Genomic DNA, 20,829 nt, shown 5'->3' with positions numbered 1-20,829 from the left:
TGTTGAAACAGCCGTGGTAAGAGATGTGCAAAGTCGCAACAGAAGTTGCGCCATCGTGAATCAGTCGGACTGTCACGGGCGAAGGTAGACTATTGTATGCCCGGGCGCTCCTCACCTGTGCATTACTTACTCCACGACGGAAGAACAAGCATCTCAACGACCACGACGGTAAGCAACTTTGTCGTCGTAATAATAACATCGATCAACATGGCCAGACGAGAGTAGCAGCAACAACAGCACCCTCCGCGGCACAGCTGGGCAAAAAAAAGAAAAAAACCCCCAACCGAGAAACTTCAACGCGCTGTCGTGACTCCGGATATGAGGGCGCAGCTTATACAACCGTGCTCCGCAATCACACCTACGAATACATCAGATAAATCCTCGATAGGTCGAGCTCGCCGCACGCTAACTCATCACTAGCGCATGATAGGGCTTGGATCTGGCCACCATGCGTTACGCGGCAGCCGGGTACTGCACTTATGCCCTTGCCTGTGCGGACCTCGCTGCGAGCTGCAGAGGCGGCCATTGTTGCCTGCGGCGGCCAAAGTGGGGAGTCCTCCTCGCGCCCTTTGGTGCTAAAAAGGTTGTGTCGACGTGGACAGATTGGGAAAAGAGCGTTACTAAGATGTGAGTAAAGAAAAGAAAAGGGGTGCAGTGGATTGCCGCCATCGTGGACCCTTTGCTTCTACCTCTTGTGGAACGGGTATTTCTGCACTGTCAAGTCCACAAAACGGTGGCCCCGCTTGTCTAGTTCTACTGGCCGCATCAACTCTCGGCAGGTGAGAGGAATTCGGCGGCCGCGATATCGTCGTCAGATGATGCTGGCTATCTAGCAGACTGCAAGACGTATCGCAGTAGCGATGGAACTTCACTATTTCCCTCATTCTTATGCAGCGGAAGAAGGATGGCTGGTAAGTTAATCTAATCGGTCCATCTCACGCGCGACCCAGGCGTTTCTGCCCTCGGATCATGAGGGGTGAGGGCTTGGGAGACTTGTGTGAGCGTCACCGCAGTAGCGGCGCAGTCGATATTGCCTAGAGGCAGTGACTACTCTGCAAGGGGGATGGTCCTGTTCAGCTTTGTGTTCCACCCTGGTAGTGTCTAAACGTGACTGAGCGACGGTTGTGCCGGATGCTCTACGATCCGTCATCGCGAACGCGCCTGGATCAGGTGCAGATAGGATAGCTTAGTGTAGTTGAGTACGCAGTGACTAGAGGGGCTGCGAAGTAGGTACATATCTGCAAGTTAGGATCTCGAAGAAGTCCAGATAGGTGCCTCCCGGTGGGCTGAGGACTGTCGCTACGGGTAAAAAAGATCTCAAAAGTTACGTAGAACCAATCGAGAGTCCGAATGCGAACACGAAAGGGTGGGTAGTCAACCTGTCAACGAGTCTTACCGTCGATTGATTAAGATGCATGTTGCTACTTCCACGTATGCATTGTCTGTATCTTTTCCTACTGTCCTTGACGTCGAAACAGTTGCGTGATGAGTATCAAGCCTATGTTGCTCATACAGAAGGCGGAGCTATCTGTGTTGTCAGCAGCCCCCCACAACAAAAGAGGTCTTCGAGGCTCTTAGCACTCACAAAATACCCATATACTTCCATCTCTGGCCATAACTGAGCCCAAGAGATTCGTAGTACTGATCTCCCGTGCTCAGTGGACAATAGTGGCAGACTTGCGAGGTGTTGCCGGCTATGTAACCTGGATCCTGCAGGGTGAGAGGTAGAGACATGACTTGCTGACATGTCTGGCCAAGGGGAACAGTGAAATCGATGAGCTCGTTTTGAGTGCACTTGACCTCGAATTCGTGCATCGCATTCGTGACAAGCCCATTCATAAGCCAAGTGTACCTGTAGGCGGGGTCAGCGTCGTCGTTTGACGTGTCTCAATGCCACCGTACGATACTCACGGGTTGAGATAGTACAGCCAGTCGCGCAGCCAGACGGGCAGTTGGCCACGAGGAACGGAGATGCCGCAGAAAAGGGCAAAGACAGTGATAGTTGGCGTGTTGAGCAGCGTCGCAAAGCGTTCATGTGGTGTGAGGGTGGCGATGGCCTGCGCAAAGGTAACGCAGAATATCTGCACCAGGAATACGCCAAGAACAAAGTACACGATTCGCGTGCCGAGAACTGGACCAACGAGGGAGAAGAGCGGAAGCGCAAAGCCTGCCGTGCACAGGACACAGTACGGCAACTCCGACAACATTACCGAGACTGCAAGCGCGGTATTGGTGTAGGTGGCTGTGGCGCCCTCCCTACGAGCGAGGCGTCGGAGAGCATGGAAGCGATATTCCACACCGGTGAGGATGAAGGCGGGGAGCATGGTGACCTGCCAGAGAGCCAGAATCCTGTGCGTCATGTCACGTAGCGAATGGCCGGCATGAGGGAGGACCGCCCTCACGATGACGGCGATGGCGACATGGTTGAAGAAGCGAGCAGTGGCATAGTCCGGTGTTCGCCACAAGGCTCTACTGTTTCGAAGAGTGAGTTGGAAGATCTGGCACCAGATGGATGCTTGACACGGAAGCTGCCCTCTCACCGATTTTGCTCCCGAGACTGTTGCCGACGATGACACGGCGGGCTCCAGGCTGATGCGAAGCAGCTTGGCCTCTTCGGCGCTGGCCCATGCATCGGCCCACGTCTCATGGCTGCCTGGAGAGCGATCGATGACCTGCTGGGTCATCCACTCAATGGGCGCCTGGTCTGCAGGACAGGCGGAGGAGGTGTGCCGTGCAACGTATTCCACGGGATGACAAAGTCCCGGTCCCAAGGGCCCGAAGTAGACGACCGCGCCCTGGTGCAAGAACAAGAGCCGATCGAAGTGGGCGAGTGTACTCGTGCTGGGTTGATGTATGCTGCAGGCTATGGCCTGGCCACTGTCGGCGAGTCTTCGAAGCAGGCGCGCGATCGTTTGTGCACCCTCACTGCCCAGCCCCGTGGTGGGTTCGTCGAGGAACAGGATGTCTGGTCTGGCGGCCACTTCCACGGCGATGGTCACCCGCTTGCGGTCACTGGGACACAGCCCCCAGCCCGATCCCGCCGCACCGATCACAGCATCGGCACGGCCTTCCAGCTCCAACATGGAAAGCACGCGGTCCACCCACGCCCTTTTCTCCGCGTCCGGTACATGCTTGGGCTGTCGGAGGCGCGCGGAAAACAGCATAGCTTCCCGCACTGTGGACGCCGGTTCATGAATGTCCATCTGCTCCGCATAGCCTACCGACGGTGCCTGCCCGGACGCCGAGCATGATGCGGTGACGTGCCCACGTCCAAGTCCCGTGCTGTCGCGACCGCTGAGGAGATTGAGCAGCGTCGTCTTGCCTGCGCCGGACGCTCCCATCATGGCCAGCAACTGGCCTGATTCCAGGACACCAGTCACGTGGTCGAGAATCCGCTTCGGCATCCGTCGTTTCGGCATATGTTTCCGGTTCCATTTCCATTTCCATGGTTCTACCGCATGATGACGATGACTGCAAGTGGCGGGAACATGGTAGCCGAGTTCGCAAAAGACAACACGACACGAACGACGAGTCTCCTGCGTCCATTCTGCTGCTGTGGCTGTGGCTGTGGCTGTGGCTGTGGCTGTGGCTGCGGCTGGCGGTGCGGCTCGATGACGTTTGCCAATGCCGTCTTCTTGCACAACTACATGTAACATGCTGCCACTGTTGTTCGTGTTCGGTGAAGACTGCCGCCGATGGACAAACGTCTCGGCAAGCACCAGGTTGGCACCGAAGAACATGAGCCCCAAAGCCACGAGTATGAGGACTGTGCGCCGCTTGTCGTGGATGTGGTGGTCGAAGTGCAGCTGCAAATACGTCGGCCCCGCGACGACGGCGGTGTGGGTGTGGGTGTCGACGGCGGCACGATTGCACGTCACGCTGCTACGCGGCGAGTCCGCGCGTCGTGAATGCGTCGGAGGGAAGCATAGGATGCTGGGTTGGCAATCGATGGCAACGTACTGGAATTCATTGCTGCGTGAGACGTCAGCCACAGCAGCGGGACGCGTAGTTCTGCATGTCCATGTATTGTGCACGACTCACATGACCAAGGCCGGGTATGCGAGCGCCAGTGGGTTCAGATAGTGCGTCCAGCGCAGCCACGCCGGCTGCGCCGCGGGTGACACGATGAAGCCAGCGCTGATCATGTAGAAGGTGAAGACGAAGCCGGCGACTCGCAGGGCACGGTCAAAGGTGCTGCACATGCAGCCAATGGCGCGGTTCATCAGCACATTGCACAGGTACAGCAGCAGCAGCACGGCCAGGAAGAACAGGAAGGCGGGAGCGCTGCGGTGCAGGCCGGAGAGGAAGTAGACGCAGAGGGCGAAGACGGAGACACGCATGCTCTCCATCATCACGTCGACCGCCATCTGCGCCGTCCAGAAGGCGGCCGCGCTGTCCAGAAGGCGGCCGCGCTCTCGAAGCGGTAGCCAACGACCTTGCGAAGCAGCGGCCGGCCCAGGCTGCTCTTGGCCACTTCGACCTGCGCCGACACGGCGACGGAGAGCACACACGTGTACAGAAGACCCGCGCGCGCCTCCGCCCCGGCCGCCGTCGCTGGGAGCTGGAAACAGGCGATGCCGATCGTCCATCCGAGCACGAGGAACAGACTCCACGACACGGCCACCGCGAAACGGTCTTTCCACGCCAGCAGCACCTGCCGTTGCAGTAACGCCATCACTCTCCCCGCCTGCACTCGCAATCGCGGCCGCAGCCGCAGCCGCACTCGCACTCGTTGCCTCACCACGAATGCTGCCTGCATGTGATTGAGAGAGTCTGCCGTGCGGCTTTTGCTTTTGCTTTCGCCTTTGCCTTCGCCTTCGCTATGCTGTCCGGTGCCTAGGAAGACGTCGGCCATTCTGCCCTCCGCGTGCGCACCAATGCAGGCATGTAACTGCTCAAAGCACGACCCTTCCGATGCCAGCATGGCATCGCCTGCATCCCTCGACATGGCCGCCAATGCCGCAAGGGGCGGCCCGCATACCACTGGACGGCCATCACGAATGACCACAATCTGGTCGAAGGCCGTGTAAACGGCATCCGAGCCGGCCGAGAGGCTGACAAAGACGGTCAGCTGGTAGGTGCTGGCGACGTAGCACAGGCACCGCACGCATTGTAATGCCGTCGTCGAATCGAGCCCGCGCGTCAGGTCATCGAAGCACAAGACATCAGCGCCGCTAAGCAGGGCTTCCGCCACGGATAGCCTACGACGCTCGCCGCCCGAGATGCCGCGTACGAATGTGTTGCCGATGAGCGTGTGCCGAATATGGCTGAGGTGAAAGGCTTCCAGCAGCAGCTCTACGGCCTCGTCTTCGTCGTGCCTTGAGCGCACCGCTCGCGCGCGCAGCCGGAAGCGCAGCAACTGCTCCACCGTCAGCACGTGCGGGTGGACGTCTTCGGCGCTGCAGAAGACGGCGAAGCCTGGAGTAGAGGCGGACACGTGCCGTGCGATTGCAGACAAGAACTGTGTACACTCCCCTGGCACGGCGCTGGCCACCAGGACCATATCACCCGGCCGCGCACCACCGCGGAAGGCGGGTTCAAGGACGACGGCCGGCCGCCGCCGCCGCCGCCACATGAGTTGGAGCAAACGACGGCCGATGCGCCAAGGAAGCGACACGGTCGACACCACAGTGGACCCAAATGTGGAAATAGGAACAGTGGTGGCTCGTTCGAACACGTCCGCGCGGATGGCGTTGTATGCCACGGTAGTAGGTGTGGCGCTGGTGCCGACGAACACCTTGAGCCATGGGTCTGCTCGTCCGGTCTCTTCTAGACCGACAGCGGCGTCGGCTTGCGCTCGGGACGCATGGGGGCCAGACGCCATGAAATGGTGCGTCGATGTGTCGGACTTCATAGAGGTCGTCTGGGCCTGAGGGTGCTGATGCTCTATATATAGTCGCCGTCAGATTAATGGTGTTGTTGTAGTCCTCCACCCGAATATGGCGCATTTCGGGCGATGCCATCACGTCATCGCCAGCTACCTCCAGGAAGACAAGGGAGAGAGACACGTACACATGGCCGACAAGATTTTATATGCAGCGTGCTTTCCGTCTTGCTTGGAAGGGTCATGATCATGATCCCTTCCTTCATTTTTCTTGCACTGTTGGACACGAGATGAGCACCATCTTCACCGACCCCCGAGTGCGGCAAGAGCTTCGAAACCTCAATGGTCATCGATATGGTTCGTAGGCCATGCACTCTGCGAGCACACGCTCTTCTTGACACCGCATTGCTCAGCCTGCTACATCGGTCACCCAGAGCGTCCCGACCCTATCGCCACTGTCGTTTTGGTTCGCCGCCCCCTTCTAGAAACACTTGTTCCATCGCAATTCATTTCCACTGAGACTTCCCTCCTGCTAGCTGCACGGATGGCCAGATCTTGCCTTTGGTTGGCGACGACAGTTTCCAATGCTACTCGACGGTGGCTTCCGCGTAGTCGCGCCCGACATGTTGGGCTACGGTGACTCGGCACGTCTCCCCGTGGACCTGCGCAGTCCTCTCTCTCCCTCTCTCCCTCTCTCTCAACCCTCTGACTGGGCTCTATAGGACGCGCCTGGCGTTCCCCCGGAGTCGATTCGTGTCTACGCCTACAAAAACGTTGCCGACGATATTCGCGAATTGGCCAGACAGTTGGAATGCACCACGATCATCCTCGGAGGGCATGATTGGTACTACTCTCTGGCCCCGTTTCTGCCTTCGTCGCCCGCTCGCTCATCGCTTGTGAATGATAGGGGTGCTCAGGTCGCATGGCGTGTCGCACAATGGCACCCATCCTTAGTCTCGCGACTGTTCACCATCGCCGGCCCATATCGCCGGCCTACCTCGCATTGGACTTCCTTTGACGACCTGGTCAAGGCCGTGCCTCAACTCGCATACCAAAAGCAGATTGCTAGCGGCATACTCGAGCAGACATTCTGCACGACGGAAGGTATCAGGGACTTTTTGAAGATACTGGATTTCAGTGGCGATGCGCAGAATCAGACTGCCTTCGAGCCTACGCGAGGTTTCGACCTGGAGCACCTGCAACGACTGGGCAAGGGCAGCCTTCTGACCGATCAGGTAATCTTCTCTCCCCACTCTTGTTCGTGTCTCTCTCGGTGTCGTGTCGATGCTGACGGAAATGTTCCCCCGGCAGGAACTCGAGGTCTACGTGGCGAAGTACTCCCGAAACGGCTTGCACGGGCCATGTATGTGCTCTTTTCTTCCCATAAACCCCCCAATGCCCGACGGCACGATCTAAGCGACATGGACTGACCCTTTTCCCACCCAACCAGGCAACTGGTATCGGACGCGCCGCGCAAACTTCGAAGACGATCAGTCGTGGGTTGTCCCCCCCGCCAGATGATGGATATACGTAATATGAGCATTACTAATCACTGCCGTGTCGCAGTCTCCTGGGCTCCACCATCGACATTCCTGTCCTCTACATTGCGGCCGCGCGCGATCGTGTCTTCTCGCCTTCACTCACGCACGATATGGAGCAATGTGTTCCCCAGTTGCTCCGGGCTTCTGTTGATGCGCACCACTATGCTCACGTGGAGAAGTGGCAGGATGTGAACGGCATTCTCTCCGCGTGGCTTCGCGCGGAGTTTCATGGTTCGGCTAGTCTAGTGGCTAGAACTAGCTTAGCATGAGTGGACGGTGAATGTAGCATCAATGCCTTACTTATTAAGCAGTCGTTAGGACTGAAACCGTCCCTTGCCTTGGGCTCACCTGTACCGTAGTTGTTTGCACTCCTTGATATCTACATGATACTTTTGGGTGCGTGTACACCACTAGACAACAGACACATACACGTGCAATGCCATGCCATGCCTGTGCTCGGTAAGCTTTCGCACCTTGTTCCCACGACAATGTCGTGCTAGCTTGGATGGATTTTGGTTTCCAATGCATTGTCTCGCTCCACCTCCCGACGACTTCACGTCCACGTTTCACCTGCACACCACAGCCGTCTTCTCTTCGGCCATGGCATTCCTGCCGTTGTTGCACGCGGGCAACCAGCGCAAAAACACGCCCCAAGACGCTCAGATTCTAGTCACGTCTTCCAAAGAAGGCTACTCGCGCCAGCTGGGCCACAGCTTTGCATACTCGACTTCGAAAGCGGCCGTGAATCACTTGGTCAGGATGTTGGCGCGCACGTTTGCACAAGACCACTTCCGCATTCGTGTCAATCTCATCGCGCCGGGGTTTTTCCCTTCGGCCATGACGGAGCCGCTCACTCGCTCCTTGCCCGCGTATCAGGACAGCCACGGTGCCTTTGCCGGTGCATCTTGCCTTCCGAGCAGCAAGAATCCGAGCGAGCGGACTGGCAGCGAGGAAGACTTTGCCGCGGCCGTCCTCTTCTTCGCAAGCCCCGCCGGCGCCTATCTAAATGGCGCAGAGCTCCTGCTCGTATGTGTGCAAAAGAACAAGACGAACGTATACAGGAACCTGGCTAACCGAGACTCGCAGGATGGAGGACAGAATCTAATCTCCAGTTGATCAATAATCATGCGGAGTGGAAGGGTATGATGATGATGATGATGATGATGATGATGATGATGATGATGATGACAATGATGATGCCAGATGTCATGAAGTAGCTCAATTTTGTGGGCTCAATCGAACATCAACACCAAAACCGCTCCTTCAACTCGCTACTGATCTTTCAATTTAAACTCCCACTTTTGCCCCAAGTCCGCCCGGGTCCTGACCATCTTTGAACGGATTCCCGATCTCCTCACCTGCAAGCGCTTCTCTGCGCGACTTGGACGTTGGATCCAAGTATGGCTTCTCCCCGATGCCAACGGCCCGATTGCCACTACGTTCTCCAAGCCCATCAAAATCGTACGTTGCGGTGTGAAAAGTGCAGCGATTGTCCCAGATGGCCATGTCATTAACATTCTGCCAGCGAAAGCGCACTTGCAGGTCGTGATTGTGCAGCAGCAACGCCTTGAACCACTGCAGTAAGCCCTCACTCTCCTCCGCCGTGAGGCCATTGATGAATCGTACATTCTGGCCCACGGGATACAAACTCTTCCAGCCTGTCACCGGGTTCGTGCGCACGACCGGGTGCACCGCCGTCAGCGAACCCCCGACGTTCAGTGGAGACCCGCGCGGCTGCGTGAACAGTTTGTACCCGTGGCTGGTGACGGCAGCGAGAAAATCCGGCCGACTGAAGGTCGCCGTGAGGCTTTCGAGAAACTGCTGATACGCGGACGAGATCCGATCATAGATCTCGTAACCGGATGCCCATACCGTGTCACCTCCCGTCTTGGGCAATTGCACCAGCCGCAGGCTGGTGTAGTCAGCGGGCACGACTTCATAGCCAATATCAGAGTGCCATTGGCCCGTACTCGTCTGCTTTTTGTCGCTGAGGCCTGCCTCGTGGCCGCGCCACGAGCCCAGCTGACGGATGAAGCTGGAAGAGATTGTGGAGATCTCCTGGTCCGGGTCACGGTCCTGCGAGACGTCGCTGGACGTGTTGAGTACCGGGTGGATATGTAACCCCGAGTCAGCAGGCTTCCCAGACAGCTCTCCAAGACGTTGCATCAGCTGCTTTTGGAGGTCGTTGGTCAGCTGGTCTTGTGCGCGGAAGAATACGACGCCTCGGGAGGAGATTAGGCGAGCTTTGTTAGCTTTGATATGGATCGTGGAAGATGGCGATTTAATTCCACAGGGCGACCTACTGGTGTATGCGAGCTCCCTCAGCAGCTCATCCGCGTTCGTGGCATTGATCCAACCTACCAACTTGGCTGTCGGGAACTCGCGGCCGATCACCGGAGTCAGGTCGATGTGATCGACTCCATCGAGGACTCCCGTGGGTTGCAGTGGCCGGCGGCGTGAGGAGCCACTGAGAGCAGCTGGTTGCGCTTCGTGTGTAGTGACCATGGTTTGTCCAATTGATCAGAACTGTGCTTTGCTTTTCCTGCGAAACGCAGGCGTGCGTGCAGCGGGAAGGTGTCTTCTGTTCCATTGAATTTCGAGTGACTACTATTCGACACGATGCGGTCCTTGGATGGCGTGATTGCAGCGGGGTTATGAGCAGAGTGCGCCATTGGAGGCATACTTCGACTGGGATTCCACCAACATCACGAAGCTGCACAACCTTCTCCAGGCAGGGCGAATTGCATCTATCGATGTACCCAAGTCCAGGTTCATTCGAGCTGGTTTCTACGCGGGTCCGAATCGGCCAGGCTCGATCCGCTCTCCGGGTGGTATGTTCATCGAGGACATCGATCCCAAGACTTTCGACGCGGCCTTTTTCGGCATCAACAAGCAAGCAGCGGTCGCAATGGATCCCCAACAGCGCCAGCTCCTAGAGGTTGTGTATGAAGCACTGGAGAACGCTGGGATTCGGTTGGAAGACGTGAACAAGAAGGCTATTGGGACTTTTGTAGGGTCTTATGCAGTCGGCAAGGATATTCGACTGATCGCAAACGACAATCACTGACTGTGGTGCATGTAGATTATGCTGATGTCCGAGCTCGAGACCCGACGGACAGAGCTCCCGGTGTGACAGTGGGCGTTGGGAGGGCGATTCTCAGCAATCGCATCAGCTATTTCCTCAACACCCAAGGTCCAAGTATGACCATTGACACGGCATGCTCGGGGAGCTTGGTCGGCCTGGACGTTGCCTGTCGCTATTTGTCCAACGGTGAGATCGACGGTGCGATTGTGGCTGCGGCAAACATTTACCTCAGTCCGGAGCACGCCATGGACACGGGAGTGATCAACGGGGCAATGTCAATCACGGGGAGGTGCCATAGCTTTGATGCACGGGCTGATGGATATATCAAGGCCGAGGCCGTGAATGCCGTTGTTATCAAACGTCTTGCCGATGCGATCCGGGATGGAGACCCTATTCGAGCGATTATCCGTGGCTCTGCTACCAACAATGACGGGAGAACTGGTGGAATCACAGCTCCTAGTCCAGAGGCGCAAGCAGTAGCCATACGAAATGCCTATGCAAATGCAGGTATCACGGATTTGAATGAGACGACCTACGTCGAGTGCCATGGCACGGGAACACAAGTATTCTTCCGGCCGCCTTTCCTACCTTTACTGTTGTCCATCTGCTGACAGCTTTTGTGAGGCCGGCGATCCTGCTGAAGCGCAGGGAGTTGCCTCTGTGTTTTCCGAAACGCGAGATCCACGACGTCCACTCACTATCGGCTCTGCCAAGGCGAACATCGGTCACTCCGAGCCGGCGGCTGGGATCACGGGACTCATCAAGGCCGTTCTCACGCTGGAGAGTGACTCCATACCTGGCCTGCCGTCTCTCCAAACTCCGAATCCTCAAAGTGAGTGCTGGGTCCTTGGTTGTTCCGCACGATGGGCAAACGCACTGATGCATTCGTTGCAGTCGATTTCGAGGGATCCAAGCTGAAGATCTCACGTGATGCAATCCCGTGGCCTGAGGTACAGTTTCGAAGGGCAAGTGTCAACTCGTTTGGGTACGGAGGTCGGTTTCCTGTGCTTGTGTGACAGTGAGACGTGGCGAGCTGAAAGGCGACCTAGGGTCCAATGTGCATGTCGTGCTCGACGCCCCAACCCATGAGCAACGACAGTCATTCCAGTTCTCGCATCAAAGCCATTACACCGGACAACTGCTGGACAACGGGCGACCACGAGAGCGGCATCAATTGCTTGTCCTGAGCGCAAATGATGCAGAAGCTTTGCACCGGAAATTCCAGGCGCTTGCCAATCATGTGCTGAATCCTAGCGTATCGATAGATATGCGCTCACTGAGTTACACGCTGTCAGAGCGTAGAAGCCACCTGTTCCACCGAGGTTTCATCGTCACGGACACCACAGCCTTGGACGTGGGCCGTCTCGTGACAGGCAAGAGGCGCAGCAAGCCGCCCGCGATTGCCTTCATCTACACTGGGCAAGGCGCCCAATGGCCGCAGCAAGGAAAAGCGCTGCTCGAGCTGTATCCGCAGCTGACGCAGCTAATACTCGACTTGGACGATGTCTTGGCCGGGCTACCGCACCCACCTGCTTGGAAGTTGATCGATGAACTGACACTTCCACGAACCGCCGAAGAAGTGCAGCGGCCGGAGCTCTCGCAAACGCTCGTGACCGCTCTGCAGTTGGCTCTGCATCACCTTCTTCGAGAATGGAACGTTCTCCCGACCGCCGTGCTTGGTCACTCGTCGGGAGAGATCGCCGCTGCCGCGGCAGCTGGTCTGATAACTAATGCTCAGGCGATCACTCTTGCGTACTATCGGGGATATGCCGCAGAGGGAGCTGCACAGTCAAGTGGTTATGGTATGTTAGCCACAGGCGCTGGTGCTGTTGATGTGCAACCATTTCTGGAGGGCCTAGAAGACAGCATTCGGATTGCATGCCACAACAGTGCCAAAAGCACCACGCTATCTGGTAGAGTTTAGCAACTGCGTACAGTACAGTCCCGGCTGGAGGCAGCCGGAGTGTTCGCTCGACCACTGCACGTCAATGTGGCTTACCACTCTCACTTCATCGGAGAGGTCACCAGCCGTTACCAAGAACTCATCACGCCGCACCTCTCCGAATTCGATTGTCAAAGTGCTGGGCCGCTCATGTTCTCCTCCTTGACAGGCAGGATACGAGACTTGGAAGTTGATGCTCACTACTGGGCGAAAAATATGGCGTCTATTGTGCGCTTTGACGAAGCTTTGACCCAGCTGGTCCTGGACACCAACGTGTCCATTGACTTCTTGGTAGAGATAGGGCCCTCAGGGGCGCTCGCCGGCCCGGTGAAACAGGTTTTGGAACAGGCTGGACGACATCAAGACGTGACTTACACCCCGGCATTTGCACGGGGCAAAGATGCAATCAGAAGCCTTGTCGAATGCGCAGGTCGAGCGTTCATTGCTGGGACTGATGTAAACATTCTTCGAGTGAACGCCATCGACGAGCGGAGCAGACCTGCGGTGCTCGTCGACTTGCCGAATTACTCTTGGGACCGCTCTCAAGAGTACTGGTACGAGAGCGAATCCAGCGCGGACTGGCGGAACCGCCTGCACCCACATCACGAGCTACTCGGGAGCAAAGTTTTGGGAACAAGTTGGCAGGAGCCGACCTGGAAGAACACGCTGCGACTGCAAGATCTTCCTTGGTTGGCGGACCACAGGGCAAGTCGTTCCCCCTGGCTCATGATGTTTCGAGCTGACATTGAGGCGCAGATTGGAAGTGACATCCTTTTCCCAGCGACTGGATTCATTGCGATGGCCATCGAGGCGATACAGCAGCAGCATGAGGCGTTGACTGGGCTGACATCGCAGACTTCCTTGCATGGTGTTCGCCTTCGCGATGTGAAGTTCGACCGTGCACTTCCCTTTTTACCTGGATCAGATGTTAGAATAAGGCTCACATTGCGGCCACGCACAGGAGGCAAATCGGAATGGCACGAGTATAATATCGCTTCCTTTGCCCTCGAGAAGTGGCAAGAACATAGCTCTGGTCTAATCCGACGAGCGCACTCAGAAGAGGCTTCTCACTGTACGTCCAATCACGGACTTTCTGACATGTTCTGGATGCTTTGCTGATCCCTGGTTCTAGATGCGGAGGGCGCAGCGGCCCAGCCACTTGATCGACCGGTCCCCGGCACCCTCTGGTACAAGGCGATGCGTGATGTTGGATATAACTTTGGCCCGAGCTTTCGAACCCAGAAAGCCATATCGGCACACATCGGCCAGCGCCGCAGCCGTTCATTGGTATCGCTTCAGGAGCCCGCGCTGCAAAGGCCAGCATCACGTTACTTGATCCACCCGGCTCCTTTTGATGGATGCATCCAGAGCACGGCCCCTGCGATGTGGGAAGGTGTGCGGTGGCATGTGAACGAGCTCCTGGTCCCGGTCAGTATCAATGACATCTTCGTCTCCTCGCAATTGACAAGTAGCATCGATGAGGCACGAGTCGAAGCCACTGCAGACTATTCGGGAGCCGGCAGGCCTGAGAGCGCGAAGAGCCACGTGTATCACGTTTCTGTCCACGACGCGAGCTCGCAACAATTGGTACTGCAGGTGTCGGGGTTGAGTCACAGCATCATCGAACGTCCTCCTTCGGTCTATGACAACCATAGATACAGCCAAATGCACTGGAAGCCAGACATCTCTTTCGACCGCCCGGTGTACAAAGCTAGCTCCTTATCACCCATGCATGAGTACATCGAACTGATACTGCATAAGCACTCCAGACTGTCCGTATTAGAAATCGTGCATGCTCAAGATGTGGCCCAGAGCCTCTGGCTGGACTTCCCAAGCAAATTTCGCGAAGCGGCTAGCAGTTTCGTCCTCGCTGTCCCTGGATTGGACGAGCTCATCGACTTCCAAACCAGGTACTCGACAGAACCCGCAGTTGAAGATTTTGTCGTGATCGAACGCACACTGGAAGCCATGGGGGCTTCGGCTCTCACAAAGAGAGGGAATTCCAAATTCGATCTTGTCATCTATCGGTCTGACCTGGATCGCGATGCTGAGCTCGTAAAGTCAGCTTCGAGATACGTCGAACGCGGGGGATACCTTCTGTGGAGCCAAGAACATGCTGCATCATTGGACACAGATCATGTCAGGATTGATGGCCACGATAGTCCACAAGAGCTGGGAGAATCTCACGAGAAGTTGACGGACGATAGCACTGACACTATCCGCAAAGCAAACTTTGAAACCCTCCGGCAGGTGGGACTGCGTCGCATACAGCTGGACATCCCCGAGATCTTGCTCCGCGGTAGCCATACTCTCTGGGCCGACGATTCCGAATCGAGATTGGCCGACGTAGGGGGCACCTTGAGACTTTCTGCGCTGACGCAACCTGGCACAGCAGTAGATGGTCTGCTTGATGGCTTAGCTCAGGCAGGCTGGATTGTGGTACCAGATGATCAAGATCTTACTGAAAGGAACTCCAGTCCCATCTCCCTGGTCATTGAGGCTGGAGAACCCATTCTACCGGACATATCCAAAGAGGACTGGAGTTCCTTGCAGCAACTGCTCACCAGTGGAGTGCCAATACTCTGGGTTACAGAAGGCTCGCAACTTGAAGCAGGTAAACCACACAAAGCTCTTATACACGGTCTTCGCAGATCAGCACATGCCGAAGACCCGTCGCTAGAGCTCATCACCTTGGACGTGGAGCAAATCGACGGGCCAAACACTGTCTCTGCTGTACTGGAAGTCTTGCGCCGTTACCAAGCTGGGAGTCTGAAGGGAAAGGGCGAAGACTTTGAGTTTGCTGAGCGCGAAGGCGCGATCTATGTCCCTCGAGTGGTGCCAGATGCACAACTAAATACGGCCGCAGCAGAGCGTGGAAGATCAGGCAGGGGCGCTCCACCGATACAGAAGCCATTTTCATCGTTCGACGCACGAGTCGCGTTACATTGCGAGAGGCCGGGCGACCTTGACTCACTCACGTGGCAGGAAGAAGATGTGACGGTGGAGCTAGCAACGGGGACTGTTGAAGTTGAGATCATGGCAGTTTCTCTGGCATTCAAAGATGTGGCCGTGGCCATGGGGCTCGTACCAGAGAATGAGCATGTCATGGGTCTTGATGGGGCAGGCATTGTGCGACGAGTGGCCGGCAGCGGAGTCATCAACCTCAGACCAGGACAGCGGGTCGTCGTTTCCGGCCACGGAGTCTTGGCCAATCGTGTCATCAAGCCAGCGTGCAGGGTGTGCGAACTGCCAGACTGGATGACCTTCGAGCAGGTTGCCACCACGCCTTTCGTCACCGCTTTATATTCATTAGAAGGGCTCGCTCGGTTGCGAAAGGGAAGTCGGGTGCTAATCCACTCGGCATCCGGAGCGCTCGGAGCGGCCGTCATCCAGCTCTGTCGTGTGGCTCAGGCCGAAGTGTTCGCCACTGTCGGCAGCACGGAGAAGAAGGAGTTCCTGACTCGCGAATATGGCATCCCAGAGGACCACATTTTCAGTTCCCGAGACACGGCCTTTGCCTACGGCATCCAAAAGATCACTGCGGGCCGGGGCGTCGACATTGTGCTCAATTCACTCACGGGGGAGCTGCTCGAAGAGTCATGGCGATGCATTGCCGAAGGAGGCACATTCATCGAGTTGGGGAAGCGAGACTTGCTGGATCGGGGATACCTGCCACTACACCCGTTCCTACGGAACTCATCCTACCGATGCGTCGACTTTGGTCACCGTGAAATGCCAGATGAGCTGATTGGCGAGACGCTGCAGAAGGCAGTCACCCTCCTTGACCAAGGAGTGCTGAAGCCTATCGAACCAGTCACTGTGTTTGGGTTCGATCAGATCTCGGCTGCATTTCGTGCCATGGGCGGGTATCATATCGGGCGTGTCGTGGTCTCGAGATCCGCAGACCGTGATGTGGTGCTCCCCGTGCGACCTGGTCTACGGCATCTGAGTCTGGACTCCGAAGCAGCATATGTGCTCATTGGTGGTCTGAAGGGTCTCAATGGCGGCATTGCTGTGCAACTAGCCCTTTGGGGGGCGAAGACACTCGTGGTCCTGGGGAGAAGTGGCTACAATGATGAAAAGTCACAATCGGTCTTGCGAGAGCTTGAGCTCCTGAGTGTCCGAGTCGTGCTAATCCAAGGCGACATTGCCGAGTACAGCGACGCTCGCCGCTGCCTCGACGCCGCTGGACCGCCAATTCGCGGCATCATACACGCAGCAATGGTGCTACGAGATCGAGTCTTCGCTTCCATGACGCACGATGAGTACCATCAGACTTTGCGATCCAAAGTTCAAGGGGCGTGGAATCTGCATCGTGCAGCTGAGGAATTGGACCTCCCGCTGGATTTCTTCACGCTATTCTCATCCATCTCCGGTTTGATTGGACAAAAGGGCCAGGCCAACTATGCTGCCGCCAATGCCTTCCTGGACGCCTTGGCTGACTATCGAAGGGTACGTGGCCTACCTGCTTGCTCCATCGACCTGGGCGCTGTCGATGATGTCGGATACATGAGCGAACATGTGGATCTCCTGAAGGCGTTGGACACCAACGCGTGGACTCCGATCAACCAATCTCTTCTGCACGAGATCCTGCGCTTCGCCATCGAGCAGCAAGACAAGGACGCCCAGATCAACCCGTCCAGCTCCGCGCAGCTAGTGACAAGTATCTCGCATCGTCAAAAGCCCGGCTACGGATTGTTGTCTGACGCTCGCTTTGGTGCCCTTGGCCGCGGTCAAGCTGGCACAGATGGTGCTGCAGCGGACGGGATCGCAGCTGAGGCTGTAGAGGTGCGTGCTTTCCAAACGTTGATTCGCAATGGCCCCAATAGCCCTACCGTCTCTCTCCAGCTGGCAGCCGTGGCTGCGATCAAGGCGCAAATCGCAAAGATTCTCCAAAGCACGCAAGCGATTGAGGAAGAACGCTCGCTGGGCGACTACGGCATTGATTCGTTAGCTGGAGTCGAGCTGCGTAATTGGATCCGGAGCCGCCTTGGAGTGGAAATGTCTACGATTCAGGTCACGCAGACGCCGTCGTTGACTGCGCTAGGAAGTGAAGTTGCAAGACTAGCGAGTCGTACGGTCGATTAGTAGCATATCTAGATTGGCTTTTTATTACGTATACATACGAAGTCGGAGGCATACACATGTATTAAAACTAGATGGATGGATTTGTCATTCATCCGATCTGTAGCCCGCATGTCCAGGGCTTCCTTCAAGGATTAGCGTCCACACGCAAGTTCGTGCGATGGCAGATTGGAAATCCATCTGTGGTCCACGCGCGTCATCGCATGCGGTCGCTCGAGAGATGTGTTTGCATATTGATCCAACGTGCAGTACATGTCGATCACGTTTCAGCAGCTCATTGTGCAAGCACAACGCAGCAACGATGCATAGGTTCCAAGGTGCGACAAGAGATGAAGCGAGCGAGAGATCGAAAGAGCAATAGCAACGGAACTTGGAAATCAGTCATGCCGATCCAATGAGTAGTCATGGATCTCACTGTGTACTGTAGCTTGCGCCGCAGCGTGATCTATCTGTTGCCTGCAAAACGGACGCGAGAGATGTGCCTGTCACAACGGAACATGCGCAATTTTGGTGATGGTGGTGCCATCAGCCAGCAACTCCGTCTGATCTGCGAGCTTGTATCCGCGCCAGTGTGGGAGCAGCTTCGCAAACACGTACCAGTACAGCGCGCCGAAAAGGAGACTAGTGAGTATCAGCATGGTCCATTTCGGGCACGTGGATGAGACTTACATGGCGATTCCAGCGAGAGCATATGCCGTTCCACCGATCAGACCTTTCGCCTTCTGTATCTCACTGGGGAAGAAGGGCGCCAGCAGTAACGCTACTGCGATACATGACCGCACAAGCACGCCGGGTATCCAAGCTTTGTAAGGACGATGAAGATCTGGACGGTTGAACCTCAACCAGATGCGACCAATCGCTGTAGCAAGTGCGACGATCTGACCCGGACACCCTTCCACTTCCAGGATGAAAGAGTAGACGTCGCCGCTTGGGATTGTCAGGACTAGAGCTGATGGTATCCAATGTATGATGAGGCCGCCGAGAGGTGAGCCAAACGGCTTGGTTGTCGAGAGCAGTCGGCCACCAGGGATGAGTCCTGTTCGGGCGATCTCTTGGTTGAGACGAGCCAGTGCAAACGTCACTACCATAACATTCCCAACACCACTCAAAGCCACCATGAGTGGGAGTATTCGGCGGCCGAAGGCTTGGCCAAAGACTCGTTCGAAGAATAGGGCAGCGATGAGTTCTCCACTGCTACGCACCTCGTCCAATGGCACAACCAGGAAGTATGCCACGTTGACCAGCGCGTACATCGCGCATGCGGTCGCCAGTGCTGTCAGAGACACTGATTTCAAGGTTCGTACCGGATCCTTGACCTCGTTCATGACGTTGTTGACGTTGCTGGGACCGGAAAACGAGTAGAAGACTTTCAAGATCGATGTTGCGGTGGCGCCCCACGACCAGATTGAGCCAACCCAGATGCCCGACCAAGACCAGTCTACTGCAGTAGTACCAGCGAGCGATGTGATGCGCTCAGTGCTTCGCTGTCGATCGATCCATGGTTATTGCTGCCTCGGCCGGCTCCTGAAGGCAGCAGTGGTGCCTTTGCCTGTGTTGCGATGGCTGCCATCTCCTCGACTTGGTGGCGAAATGCTAGTCAATAGGCAAAAGGTGTATCTCAAAGCGAACGCCAGCAACAAGTCCTGCAACACCTCACTCCATATCGCCAAGACGTGCTGTAGTCAGCAGGCACACTGCAAATTGCTCACAGCATGGCACCAATCACCCCATGAGGCGAGTGGGACAGGAACGCGTTCGTGAGACGCAGGTGTTGGTGGAAGAGCAATTCCAGGCAGTCAGGAGTTGGCTCCACGGATGTCGGATGGGTGCAGGCTGTGTGACGATGATAGGTCAGAGGCGGATGGGATGTGTGTTCCGTGGCAGCACGCAATCCAGGGACGCTTGACGTGCGAAAGGTGAGACCGGCGTCGGCATGATTGGCATGACTCGCTCGTAGGAGACGGAATGCCGGAGAGCATTATCATCGGGGTGTCGATAGTGGAGCGGGAATGGAAGGATACACGCAAAGTTGTCATGTCGACAGAAGACGAAGGTGAAGCAGCAACGATGAAGTGGGACGTGTGGCTTCAGCCTGACGCGTCAGTTTCGTGCTGCAACAAGCGCGTCAGTTTCGTGCTGCAACAAGCGCGTCAGTTTCGTGTTGCAACAAGAGTTTCGTGTTGCAACAAGCGCGTCTCAACGCGTTGAAGCTAGGTCCTATTAGCTTCATTATCATCCATCACCACCACCGCCACCACCGCTGCTCTGGAAGATCTGACCACTACACCTCCGTCCACGCTGAGGCCAAGCGCTCCAGGTACTGAGCGATGATAACAGCAACGACATCCCCTGGCCCTCCCCCAGCGCTACAACGGCCGCCCTCATCGCCATCAGGCTCGGTCTACCAGGGAGCAATGATTCGTAAGAGGACGATGGACGCGCAGACATGCCAGAGACGGAGGTCATGGGGGTGTAGACGGAAGAAGCGGTGCTGCTTGATGCGGTTGGGATTCCATGGCTGTCTGCTGAAGTCGATGACATGGTGTTACGGACTGACTTGGAACCCGAAGAGATGGAGTGGCTTTGTTGCTCGACTGTGATGAGGTGAGTAGGCGCCGTGGCGAAGCATCAAGTATCAAGCAACAGGACGAAGACGTTGACTTACCGGTGCTGATATCGGTGAATTGATACTTCCTCACCATCGTCGAGCTCACGTAGGAGCCAAGACTAGTCTCTGTGAACGCAAACCCCATGCCGAGGACGCCCGCTTCGACGAGAGGCTCGTCGATCTGTCGGCCGTCGATGAAGACTTTGAAGGCTAGCTCGGAACCTTTGAAGACGGTGTCTGGAGCGACTGTCATTTGAACCTTAAAGATCTGCTGTGACCGTGCTTGCACTAGATGGTTCACGGTGCGCTCTTCGGGGTCAAGGTCGGGAAAGTCTTGTTCGGGGAGGGCTTGCTTGTCGATGGTGAGGGCGATGGTTACGCCGTTGAGGTCCGGGGAGATTGCCATGTCTGGTGTGGTTGTGGAGATGAAGGATCAGCGAGTATCGACTGAGCTTTTAAGTGGGAAGTAAAATGAACAAGCAGGCTGCATAGATACGGATTGTGAGACTGGCATACAGTGACAAACAACAGGAACAAAGCGACCGGCAGGCTTCTTCGTACTGGCCATGCAAGCCTGGAAACTTCCAGCGCCATCCTCCCGCTCACGCCGACGCATTCACCCCGGCGACTTGCATACTGCTCAGGAGCTTGACCTGCTCAGCTTGGCCCGGGTTGGCGATCATGTCGAGTGTGTTGACCGAGAAGCCCTTATTTTGGTAGTGCTCAGACTGTGTCTGGACCAAT

The 20,829-nt window shown here is 56.4% G+C and overlaps 7 protein-coding genes across 7 annotated transcripts; 3 read left to right on the top strand and 4 right to left on the bottom strand.

Annotated features, from left to right (window-relative positions):
• Positions 1-1,454: 1,454 nt before the first annotated feature.
• Positions 1,455-4,589, bottom strand: CLAFUR5_10784 (ABC multidrug transporter I; the record flags this gene model as incomplete). The annotated part of the gene is made up of 4 exons (XM_047909932.1): positions 1,455-1,524; positions 1,586-1,852; positions 1,912-3,972; positions 4,042-4,589. 4 exons carry the CDS (start codon positions 4,587-4,589, stop codon positions 1,455-1,457), a joined length of 2,946 nt encoding a protein of 981 aa, XP_047765672.1.
• Positions 4,590-6,408: 1,819 nt separating this feature from the next.
• On the top strand, positions 6,409-7,634 carry CLAFUR5_10783 (Epoxide hydrolase; the record flags this gene model as incomplete). The annotated part of the gene is made up of 5 exons (XM_047909931.1): positions 6,409-6,480; positions 6,547-7,059; positions 7,136-7,187; positions 7,275-7,320; positions 7,391-7,634. The coding sequence occupies 5 exons, from the start codon at positions 6,409-6,411 to the stop codon at positions 7,632-7,634; spliced, it is 927 nt and encodes a 308-aa protein (XP_047765505.1).
• Positions 7,635-7,887: 253 nt separating this feature from the next.
• CLAFUR5_10782 (Short-chain dehydrogenase/reductase) lies at positions 7,888-8,481 on the top strand (the record flags this gene model as incomplete). The annotated part of the gene is made up of 2 exons (XM_047909930.1): positions 7,888-8,391; positions 8,452-8,481. 2 exons carry the CDS (start codon positions 7,888-7,890, stop codon positions 8,479-8,481), a joined length of 534 nt encoding a protein of 177 aa, XP_047764984.1.
• Positions 8,482-8,652: 171 nt separating this feature from the next.
• CLAFUR5_10781 (Alpha-ketoglutarate-dependent dioxygenase) lies at positions 8,653-9,870 on the bottom strand (the record flags this gene model as incomplete). The annotated part of the gene is made up of 2 exons (XM_047909929.1): positions 8,653-9,600; positions 9,670-9,870. The coding sequence occupies 2 exons, from the start codon at positions 9,868-9,870 to the stop codon at positions 8,653-8,655; spliced, it is 1,149 nt and encodes a 382-aa protein (XP_047764983.1).
• A 328-nt stretch (positions 9,871-10,198) lies between these two features.
• CLAFUR5_10780 (Highly reducing polyketide synthase) lies at positions 10,199-17,480 on the top strand (the record flags this gene model as incomplete). The annotated part of the gene is made up of 7 exons (XM_047909928.1): positions 10,199-10,394; positions 10,448-11,013; positions 11,075-11,282; positions 11,345-11,443; positions 11,500-12,368; positions 12,405-13,464; positions 13,525-17,480. 7 exons carry the CDS (start codon positions 10,199-10,201, stop codon positions 17,478-17,480), a joined length of 6,954 nt encoding a protein of 2,317 aa, XP_047765676.1.
• Positions 17,481-17,962: 482 nt separating this feature from the next.
• On the bottom strand, positions 17,963-18,802 carry CLAFUR5_10779 (High-affinity methionine permease; the record flags this gene model as incomplete). Its single annotated transcript, XM_047909927.1, has 2 exons — positions 17,963-18,098; positions 18,147-18,802. The coding sequence occupies 2 exons, from the start codon at positions 18,800-18,802 to the stop codon at positions 17,963-17,965; spliced, it is 792 nt and encodes a 263-aa protein (XP_047765095.1).
• Positions 18,803-20,022: 1,220 nt separating this feature from the next.
• CLAFUR5_10778 (uncharacterized protein) lies at positions 20,023-20,491 on the bottom strand (the record flags this gene model as incomplete). Its single annotated transcript, XM_047909926.1, has 2 exons — positions 20,023-20,066; positions 20,143-20,491. The coding sequence occupies 2 exons, from the start codon at positions 20,489-20,491 to the stop codon at positions 20,023-20,025; spliced, it is 393 nt and encodes a 130-aa protein (XP_047765096.1).
• Between the last annotated feature and the right edge of the window lie 338 nt (positions 20,492-20,829).

This window comes from Fulvia fulva, chromosome 8 (assembly GCF_020509005.1).
Source record: "Fulvia fulva chromosome 8, complete sequence".
Classification (NCBI taxonomy): Eukaryota; Fungi; Ascomycota; class Dothideomycetes; order Mycosphaerellales; family Mycosphaerellaceae; genus Fulvia; species Fulvia fulva.
This window is presented reverse-complemented; position numbering and strand designations above follow the sequence as displayed.